This window comes from Bufo bufo, chromosome 6 (genome assembly GCF_905171765.1).
Source record: "Bufo bufo chromosome 6, aBufBuf1.1, whole genome shotgun sequence".
NCBI classification, from domain to species: Eukaryota; Metazoa; Chordata; class Amphibia; order Anura; family Bufonidae; genus Bufo; species Bufo bufo.
The window spans coordinates 58,657,954-58,669,308 of NC_053394.1; the positions used below are offsets into that span (position 1 = coordinate 58,657,954).

The 11,355-nt window shown below is 44.6% G+C and overlaps 1 protein-coding gene across 1 annotated transcript; it reads right to left on the minus strand.

Annotated features, from left to right (window-relative positions):
- Nucleotides 1-1,285: 1,285 nt before the first annotated feature.
- Nucleotides 1,286-4,313, minus strand: LOC121005500 (homeobox protein vex1-like). The gene is made up of 3 exons (XM_040438268.1): nt 3,992-4,313; nt 2,432-2,691; nt 1,286-1,615 (listed from the first exon to the last, which is right to left on the minus strand). The coding sequence occupies exons 1-3, from the start codon at nt 4,311-4,313 to the stop codon at nt 1,286-1,288; spliced, it is 912 nt and encodes a 303-aa protein (XP_040294202.1).
- Between the last annotated feature and the right edge of the window lie 7,042 nt (nt 4,314-11,355).

Below are 11,355 nucleotides of genomic sequence, written 5' to 3' on the forward strand. Positions count from 1 at the left end.
TGTACTATGTATTTTACATTCTCTATGTGTCTATATACTGTATGTGTGGGAACTGTTGATATTTTGGCCAAGTCCACCAATTTTGGCAGGGCTGGCTCTTATGTGCACGGGGGCCTCCCAGCTCTCCCCCGCCTGCAGATGGTGGGGAACAGAAGGGTTGGGCGTTCTGGATTCCACCATGTCAGTACATTTGTCCTTGGTAGGTGTCTGGCAGTGGAATATTCCACTCTCTCTACTGAGAACACATGCATGCTCGGCTAAATCAAACACATGGGAGGTGGGGCTAGCTGACGAGCGAATGAGTGTTTAGCTAGCAGCCATCTTAGGGTGGGTTCACATCACGTTTTATGCCTCTATTTGACATATATGTTACAAAAAACGGACGCAAAAATGCAGCAGTCCTTGTTCTTGTATCCTGCAGAGTCCAGTAAAAAAGTATACTTTTTTTTTACAGCGGTAAAAAAAGTATGTTTTTTTTTTTTTTTTTACAATGGAAACTCTATGGTGAACAGATGCCACTGTATGGCATCAGTCTGAGGCATCCGTTTAACATATAAGTTTTTTGTATACGTTAAACGGATGGGAAAAATGTGATGTGAACCCAGGTGTATGAATACTTTTTCATCTTAAAGAGTTACTAACTTTTTAGAAAACTTTTGATAGGTCATAGAGACATATCGAAGGTATTGATTGTGGAGGTTTGAGTGCTGAGACCCCCATGATCTCTAGAACGAAGCGAGAGAAGTGTGTGCATCACCCTTTTCAACACTTTCATGTCTTCTACAAGAATTCTGAAAAAAAATTTGGGGCACGCCATGTACATGGGCACATTTTGCTATAACATTCTGGCACATTTTGGTAATTACACCTTCCCCTTCTCCCATTTACAATCATACATGACTGTAACAATGACCAGATTGCCGGCAGAAGTGTTACTGGACCCAAAGCAAAATGTATAATTGTCCCCGTCTTTCCTAAGCCATTTATAATTATGTCTTCGTACGTGGCAGCTGGGCCTTTGGACACCAATGCACTTGAAAAAAACATGAACTGGATTTCAAATAAATTTATTTTAACTTTTTAAATTTATACCTTAAAATTCTATTTATTTCATTACAGCAACCAATGAGCTGTGTTCACATTATCGTGATAAAGCATTGGTTATTTATATTCTACTTTATAAAATTTATAAAACCAATAAAAAATACAGCAATAATAAAAATAACTTACAATAAATTATGTGCATTGTTTGTTTTAGTTGTCCATTGAAAGTCCAGCCAGGAAATTAATATGGAGTGTATCTGTGGCTCATTGGCTCGTTAATCATAGGGCGTACCAGCATAGGAGGGCATGGGTAGGATCCGAAGTTTGCCGAGGTGATGGGTGAGGCATGAAGTGCAGGCCTCATGACCGCTGTTGGTCGTGCTCCATAAGGATGAACTAGTGCCGGAGAGGTGAACGGTATTGTTAGATCTGGTCGTACGGAGCAACTGGGTGCCTGAAAGTCTGAGTAATTGTAATAAGGAAGGTACATCCCAGAGAAGAAAGCTTCCACTCTTGCATCTTGGTTTTGACGTTTAAACTTCATCCTTCGATTCTGAAACCAGGTTTTAATCTAGAAGAGAATAAGAAGACAGGAGTATAAATAAGCTGTGAGGCCAGAACATCCATTAAGGATCATATAGGACTCTTTAGTGGACTAACCATCACTTGTTGACAGCTATTCTCCATACAGAAACATGCTCGGTTCGGGAATGGAATACCCCCAACACACACCCCGAGAACAAAAGTATCAAGCATGTTTTAAAGTGTAACTGTAATTCTTTTTTTTATTTTTGTAATGTATAGGGGCAGTGATACTGACCATTTTTGTAATATACTTTAATTCATGAAATTGTACATTTCTATCAGAAAAATAGCTCTAAAGTGGCCCATTTTGAGCCTTAGCAATGCTCCTCTGTCTTCTGTTTACATAACAGTCAATGTTGAGCAAGTCTCCACAGTTATGTAAACAGAAGACAGAGGAGCGTTGCTAAGGCTGAAAATGGGCCACTTTAGAGCTGTTTTTCTGATAGAAATGTACAATTTCAGTAATTAAAGTATATTACAAAAATGATCAGTATCACTGCCCCTGCACATTACAAAAATAAAAAAAAAGAATGAAAGCTACACTTTAAATTCAGCAGCCCGATCCATCTTTCTCCTAAGATTCTCAGTCAAGGAACAGTTGGAACATCCCCGTACACATTAGATGGTAGAGGTCTGCCCAAAATTGGCTGACATTAATCTAATGTTTATGATCACCCTTTGAACCTTCCAAGGCACTTATTTCAACCTGTAAACACCTATTGGTTCACAGTTGGATAAACTATAAAACTTAAGACATGCATACTACTTCAAGAATGGCTATAATCATCTCTAGAAATCCTACCTGGGTCTCTGATAACTTCAGCACCTTGGACAGCCTCTTCTTCTCGCTGGAACCAATGTAGCGGTGCTCCTTGAAGCTCTTCTCCAGATCCTGCAGCTGCTCCGCAGTGAACTTAGTCCTAGGTCTAGATGTAGACTCTTCCTCAGACATAGACCCCGGACTCTTCATACTGTCAGAGTCAGAGAGCTGACACGTCTCTAGGACAGGACATGTTCTATTGGCAGATACCTCCTGAAATGTTTTTCTAGATATGGAAGCACCTGTAAATATATATAAAGAAATTCAGATAATGGAGAGGGATTTTTTTCCCAACAGGTTGTACTTTTTAGAAGTTATATAAATGAAGGCAGCTAGGGCATGCTGAGAGTTGTAGTTTTAAACTATCACAAAGCCACAGGTTAGAGAGCACTGCACTACAGTATTACCACTGTATACTTTCTATATGTATATACTCAATACTGCTGTATACCCACTTAATCTATATTGCACTAGTAAGTTATGTACTGGTGGACTGTAGCAGAGCTAGATTTGTTATGCAATCCTAGTTCTGCAAAAAAAAAAACAACTGAATTCTAGCTGTGATACATCTAATGCACAACTGCCAATATTGAAGGCCAATAGTTCCCATTGACTTATGATGGGTTTTGATAGGTTGTCCATTATTTTGCAAGGAAAAAAAAGAACTGAGCTGCATGCAGCACTATTTTTCCAGCAAATGTGATGGAATCTGCGACTGAGCCTCCTATGCAGGTATGAAGACAGTCCATGGCTGCTAAGCTGGCCAAAGGCACGAGATACTTATCTGCCACCAATTTACTTAGCCCTGTCAATATTCTGTCAATATACAGGTGAAACTCGAAAAATTTGAATATCGTGCAAAGTTCATTTATTTCAGTAATGCAACTTAAAAGGTGAAACTAACATATGTGATAGACCCATTACATGCAAAGCGAGATATTTCAAGCCTTTATGTGTTATAATTTGGATGATCATGGTTTACAGCTTATGAAACCCCAAAGTCACAATTTTGAGGTGCCCTTTGCTCAGGGGATATGGACTAATTAGCTGACTAGAGTGTGACACTTTGAGCCTAGAATATTGAACCTTTTTACAAAATTCTAATTTTAAGCTGCATTAATGCAATTCCTTTTAATTTGCATTACTGAAATAAATGGACTTTTGCACGATATTCTAATTTTTCGAGTTTCACCTGTATATCCTGTTACCGCTGGCAGTATCTGGCACCATGGTCTCCAACCTATGTAGTACTACAACTTCCAGATGAGGTTAGCAAGACATGCTGGGAGTTGTGGTGCTGAGTTAGCTGGAGAGACACAAGTTGTGAACGGCTACTCTAGAACAGTGAGGCTACACATGCAACCATAGGTCTTTAAAGTTCTGACGAGTAGGAAGAACTATAACTATGCATAAAAGGATCTCCCAACAATAAAAGGGGCTATAAACCACATGAAGAGGTTAAATAAATTATATTATTCTTTATATTTTCCATGACAAAAGAAAATATAAATATTACTTAATGGCCAATGAAAATAGTCTTACCGTATTGGTCTTGCAGGTTGCTTGGACCTTGATAAAGTGCAATTTTGTTGTCAATTGGATTTTCTTTGTCACTGAAGTCGCTTTCTGTATTCAGCTTCTCAGTTCCGGATGGCAATGATGGGATTTTATGTTCCTTCCCATAGGGAAAAGTTTGTCCCAACCTACATTTTAATAAGTCCGTTGTGGGAAGAGTAGTAGGAGTAGTGGTCATGTTCCTGTGACTGCTTACTGAAAGCCATTCCACTGTATAAGTTCTCTTCTCCATTTCCAGGTCTGAGGTCTCCTCAACTTCCTCCTCCAATGTGCAACTGACCTTTCTCATGGTCTCTCAGGCATATTTAAAGCCCCTCTGTCCAAGGTAGGGTCTAATGAGCCAACACTTATAATACTGTCTAGAACAATAGGCTCATTGGGTGTTACTGTAATTTCCATTGTCAGGAGACTGTCACATCCTCCTAATCCCTCAATTCAGAAGTTACTGGCTCCAAGTTCATTTCTAGTAGGCTGGCCTCTCATGATAGAACTGTCAAGTAATTGAATCAGTACCTTTTTAGGATTAGATAGTCTTATATGATTGCTGTTAAGCCATTTTGGGATTCATTGTTTGAAGATAAGATGCTGGAGTCATCGAAATGATATTAAAGACGCAGACTGATCGGGAGAAATGTAATCAGAAGGCTTCAAGTTTTTTTCAGTAGAAACCTTGAGTATAATGAAATAATTGGATATCTCTGAGGACTTTCTGTTTGGTCCAAGTAATCTTTTTTTCTGCTTTGTGCCTAATACTTAATTGGACCTTAGAAATAGTTATACGTTTTGGACTAATGCAATATTAAATTGGGGGCCTACATTTAAAAAATTGTAGGGCATATCATACAAGTTCCTGAAACAGTAAAAGGCTAGGGAAACAGACACGTTTATCTGATCTCTGGAGCCAGGTAGTGTTTGTAGGCAATAATGTTAATGTGGTTTATTAAGGAAGGGGTAACATAGGAAATGAGGGAACGGCCATTGAGAATGACAGCAAATGTGAGCTGGGTGCATTTCAAAGTCAATAGCTTGATGTTTTTATGAACTAGATCAAAAGCTTAATTGTACAGAGAACTGGCCCTCTCAAGTGATCTCCAGATAAGAATTCAATGGCACACCTTCCATTTCAACCTTTTCCATGCCTACAGACTACTACATTAAGTTGTCTGGTCTGACTCATCCAGGCTGGAAGAGGTTAACCAACAAGGGATCTTTACCCCTCCCCCTACAAGCACCTATTTTAGCAAAGTAAATGGTTGTCTGGGTAAACTGGCACCACACTAACCACATAAACAGCTCAATGATAAAGAGCAAAATGGCAGGGCTTCACTTATGTAAACAGATTGGAAGAAGAAAGTCAAGTAGTGATATTTAAGTGTCTTCAAAGAGGGACTTGTTGTCTCTGTGTAGACACTTCAGCCTGATAGGGGTGTAATTGTGACTCAATGACAACATTTACATACTTTGAGTGGAGTCTGCATAGGAATCGAGCAATAAAAACAGGACATTATCGGTAAGATTAAGGTGCTCCAGTGAAGATGGTGTCACGCCCAACTTTTGTGGCAGTTTTTGATACAGTTTTTAAGAGCAGAATTGGATCCAGAAGGAACAAAAAGTAAAAGCTCCTAGCTGGTGTAGACTTGATTTCCTGGAACACGGACTGCTGGGAGATACACCAAATTTACTAGGAGATCTGCACCTCATAATAACTTTAGCACATCTTTCTCTAGTGCACTTCTCATTAAGACTAGCATATGAAACTTCAGTCTTAATAAATTTCCTCCTGTTGTGTAGCCACAATAAAAAATGCCAGGGTAAAGCCTGTATTACACTGCCAGATTTTCTGCCAGATGATCGCTAATAAGCATTAAAAGTACCGCATCATCTGGTAGTCTAATACTGATGCCGATTACTCCATAAATGAGCAAACCCTCGTTTATCAGTCAATCGTGATCTTTCAGCATGCTTTGCCGGCAGCAGATCGTGCTGTCTACTCATGATATGCTGCTGGCAAATAACTAGACAGCATGGGGACGAGCGATGGCATAATGATCGCTCCTCCCCATACAGTGGAGGAGATTGCTGCATGTAACGGCAGCGGTCTCCTCTGCTAGCGAGCAGACGATTGCCGGGAAGGAACGATTCCCTCCCGACAATTGGCTGCAGAATCGGCTGGTGTAATACAGCCTTAAAGGGTTTCTGTCACCAGATTAAACCCTATTAAGCTAGCTGACTTTAGCGATGTGCTAATGTCAGCTAAACCTAACTAGCCTATTCCTACTTTTATCTATGCCCCCGTTACGCCAGAAATCTAACCGTTATAATATGCTAATTAGCCTCTAGGAGCAGGGGGGGGTGTTGTTCTCGGTTCTCCCACCTTTGTCGCCTCCCTCCAAGTCCTGATTGACAGGCAGCGCTCGCATCTGTCTGCCAGCCCTGTGCTCTGGTGAAATCTCACGCCGTTCAGTATTCGGTGCAGGCGCGGTGAGGAAGCTGTCAGCCTGCGAGCGTCTTTCCCTCACCACGCCTGCACCGAATGCTGAACGGTGTGAGATTTCACCAGAGCACAAGGCTGGCAGACAGATGCGAGCGCTGCCGGGCCCTGTCAACCAGGACTTGGAGGGAGGCGACAAAGGTGGGAGAACGGAGCCTCTAGGAGCAGGAACAACGCCCCCCCCTGCTCCTAGAGGCTAATTAGCATATTATAAAAGTTATATTTCTGGTGTAACGGGGGCAGGGCTTTTTTTCTGGCGGAACGCACTGGAACGGCGTTCCGCCACCAGCGGGGAGGGACTGGGAGGAGGAGCTGGGGGCCGGTGCGTTCACTGTGCTCCGGCCCCCAGCTCCAGTACAGTTATAAAATGTGTAAAATTAAAAATGATTCTATTCATGAGGCCCCCTCTGTAGTAGAACATTCAATATATCAATCCTACTCACAGGGCTGTTATCGTAATCCAGGCCGGCCGGGCAGACGAGCGGCAGCGTCACTGACTGACGTCACGTGCCTGACGTCACGTGCCTGACCGGCCTACTTTATGAATGAAGCAGGCGGCGCAGGCACGTGACGTCAGTCAGTGACGCTGCCGCTCGTCTGCCCGGCCGGCCTGGATTACAATAACAGCCCTGTGAGTAGGATGGATATATTGAATGTTCTACTACAGAGGGGGCCTCGTGAATAGAATCATTATTAATTTTACACATTTTATAACTGTACTGGAGCGGCAATGGGGGGGGGGGGTCTGGGGATGGCAGTGTTGGGGGGGGGGGGGTCTGTGGATGGCACTGTTAAGGGGGGGTCTGTGGATGGCACTGTTATGGGGTGGGGGGGGGGTCTGTGGTTTGCACTGTTATGGGGTGGGGGGGGTCTGTTGATGGCACTGTTAAGGGGGGTCTGTGGATGGCACTGTTATGGGGTGGGGGGTCTGTGGATGGCACTGTTATGGGGTGAGGGGGTCTGTGGATGGCACTGTTATGGGGTGGGGGGGTCTGTGGATGGCACTGTTAAGGGGGGGTCTGTGGATGGCACTGTTATGGGGTGGGGGGGTCTGTGGATGGCACTGTTATGGAGTGGGGGGTCTGTGGATGGCACTGTTATGGGGTGGGTGGGTGTCTGTGGATGGCACTGTTATGGGGTGGGGGGTCTGTGGATGGCACTGTTAAGGGGGGTCTGTGGATGGCACTGTTATGGGGTGGGGGGGTCTGTGGATGGCACTGTTATGGGGTGAGGGGGTCTGTGGATGGCACTGTTATGGGGTGGGGGGGTCTGTGGATGGCACTGTTAAGGGGGGAGTCTGTGGATGGCACTGTTAAGGGGAGGTCTGTGGATGGCACTGTTATGGGGTGGGGGGTCTGTGGATGGCACTGTTATGGGGTGGGGGGTCTGTGGATGGCACTGTTATGGGGTGGGGGGGTCTGTGGATGGCACTGTTATGGGGTGGGGGTCTGTGGATTGCACTGTTATAGAATGGGGGGTCTGTGGATGGCACTGTTATGGGGTGGGGGGGTCTGTGGATTGCACTGTTATAGGATGGGGGGGTCTGTGGATGGCACTGTTATGGGGTGGGGGGGTCTGTGGATTGCACTGTTATAGGATGGGGGGGTCTGTGGATTGCACTGTTATAGGATGGGGGATCTGCGGATGCCATCCCCAGATCCCCCATTAACAGTGCCATCCCCAGATCCCCCATTAACAGTGCCATCCCCATCTGGGGGGTTTCTTTGCTGGGCTGGACTTTTATAGTCCCCCCAAATTTTACTGTTATTGGGTGGGTGGGTGTCTGTGGATGGCACTGTTATGGGGTGGGGGGGGGGTCTGTGGATAGCACTGTTAAGGGGGGGTCTGTGGATGGCACTGTTAAGGGGGGTCTGTGGATGGCACTGTTATGGGGTGGGGGGGTCTGTGGATGGCACTGTTATGGGGTGGGGGTCTGTGGATTGCACTGTTATAGAATGGGGGGTCTGTGGATGGCACTGTTATGGGGTGGGGGGGGGGGGTCTGTGGATTGCACTGTTATAGGATGGGGGGTCTGTGAATGGCACTGTTATGGGGTGGGGGGGTCTGTGGATTGCACTGTTATAGGATGGGGGGTCTGTGGATTGCACTGTTATAGGATGGGGGGGTCTGTGGATGGCACTGTTATAGGATGGGGGATCTGCGGATGCCATCCCCAGATCCCCCATTAACAGTGCCATCCCCAGATCCCCCATTAACAGTGCCATCCCCATCTGGGGGGTTTCTTTGCTGGGCTGGACTTTTATAGTCCCCCCAAATTTTACTTGCATCCCTGTTCTCTAAAGGGGCGGTTTTAGGGGGCGGTCCTAGGGGTGGGTAGGGGCGTGGCCAGGGGAGGGGGGCTGAGTTCCACCACCTTTTCTCTGAGAAAAAAAGCCCTGAACGGGGGCATAGATAAAAGTAGGTCAGCTAGCTTAATAGGGTTCATTCTGGTGACAGAATCCCTTTAAGACACTCTTCAATAGGAGCTGAGCTGCAGTACACTAAACAATGGCGCGAGCCTTCTGCCCCCAGTTCCGTTTGCTGGGAGTGTCGGGTGTTGAACCCCTACCAATCTGATATTGATAATCTATCTGGAGGATATGTCATCATCAATATGTAATAGCTGGAATTTCCCTTTAAGGCCCCGTTCACACATTTGTTTACTTGTTTTTGATGCATTTTAGGTCTCATGCACATGGCCGTTCCATGCATTGGGGGCCACAATTTGCACGGGCAACATCTGTGCGGCTACCGCAGACGGATCCCGACCCATTCAACTTGAATGAGTCCGTGATCCGTCCACACCACAAAAACATGTTCTATTTTTTTGCGGTGCGGAGGCATGGCGAGAAACCCCAGGGAAGAACTCCGTAGTGCTTTTGTGGGGTTCCGTGCCTCTGGCTTGCGGACCCATTCAACGGCCGGGGCCTGTATATTGCGGACCCGCTATTTGCATGTGTGGATGAGCCCTTAGAGCAGGGGTGCACAACCTTTTATGTTTGGGGGCCACATTTTCAGCCTGAACCAATTCCAAGGGCTGAAAATGGCATATTAGCAAAGGGGTATTACCAACTGAAATACTATATTTAGGGCATATTGTACATACAGTATATATCATAAATATCTATTTACCCTTCTAGTACTCCCAGCTAATGGGAGAATACATGAAAGATACAGGTGAGCAGCCACAAGACATAGACATACATGTCTTTTACCAGATGGTTGAGGGCAGCACAGAATGGTATCGAGAGCCGCATGTGGCCCCGGGGCTGCAGGTTGTGCACCCCTGCCTTAGAGTTACACCACTGCCACACAGAGCGATTTATGCGATTTATTGCGACCATTGCAACTACCGGATTTTGCAAATGACTCCCATGTTTCATGCACCTGCGATTTGTATTGATCCCTATAAAAATTTTTACACATGAGGAAGACAAGAGATTTTTATTTATTTTCTGAGGGCTCATGTACACGTCTACATTTTGGCGGCTGCCATATCGTTGTCAATGACAATGGAGCTCATCCTCATGGGGATCTATGTCCATTTAAACTGCTAATTTACATCAGAAATCCAAGTGCCAGCCTTGGACTGCTGCCAGCGGATCCTCTAGGAAATATGTGTCAGATTAAATCCAAATGAAACCCATTGCGTGTGAACATATCCTCGGGATATGTTCACACATGGCAGAGTTATTGCTAAAATTTCCATGATGAAAATCCTCCACACATTTCTGAAAAGAGCTAATAAAATCACACTCATCCGCTGCATCCCGTTCAGATATGTGGAATGTTTTTTTTTTCCTTGGTTTTACAGCACAAACACAGGAAGAGGTTATGTGTGCACTCAGCCTAAGGCCTCATTCACACCGCAATATTTTGATCAGTTTTTCTAATTAGAGAGAGCAGTGGAGCCTACACAGAAAAAATGCTGGTTTCACACATAGCCATGAATTTCGTAGAGTTTTTTTATACGGCTGAATCTACAGTTGCAAGAAAAAGTATGTGAACCCTTTGGAATGATATGGATTTCTGCACAAATTGGTCATAAAATGTGATCTGATCTTCATCTAAGTCACAACAATAGACAATCAGTCTGCTTAAACTAATAGCACACAAAGAATTAAATGTTACCATGTTTTTATTGAACACACCATGTAAACATTCACAGTGCAGGTGGAAAAAGTATGTGAACCCTTGGATTTTATAACTGGTTGTACCTCCTTTGGCAGCAATAACTTCAACCAAACGTTTCCTGTAGTTGCAGATCAGACGTGCACAACGGTCAGGAGTAATTATTGACCATTCCTCTTTACAGAACTGTTTTAGTTCAGCAATATTCTTGGGATGTCTGGTGTGAATCGCTTTCTTAAGGTCATGCCACAGCATCTCAATCGGGTTGAGGTCGGGACTCTGACTGGGCCACTCCAGAAGGCGTATTTTCTTCTGTTTAAGCCATTCTGTTGTTGATTTACTTCTATGCTTTGGGTCGTTGTCCTGTTGCAACACCCATCTTCTGTTGAGCCTCAGCTGGTGGACAGATGGCCTTAAGTTCTCCTGCAAAATGTCTTGATAAACTTGGGAATTCATTTTTCCTTCGATGATAGCAATCCGTTCAGGCCCTGACGCAGCAAAGCAGCCCCAAACCATGATGCCCCCACCACCATACTTCACAGTTGGGATGGGGTTTTGATGTTGGTGTGCTGTGCCTCTTTTTCTCCACACATAGTGTTGTGTGTTTCTTCCAAACAACTCAACTTTGGTTTCATCTGTCCACAGAATATTTTGCCAGTACTGCTGTGGAACATCCAGGTCCTCTTGTGCAAACTGTAAACGTGCAGCA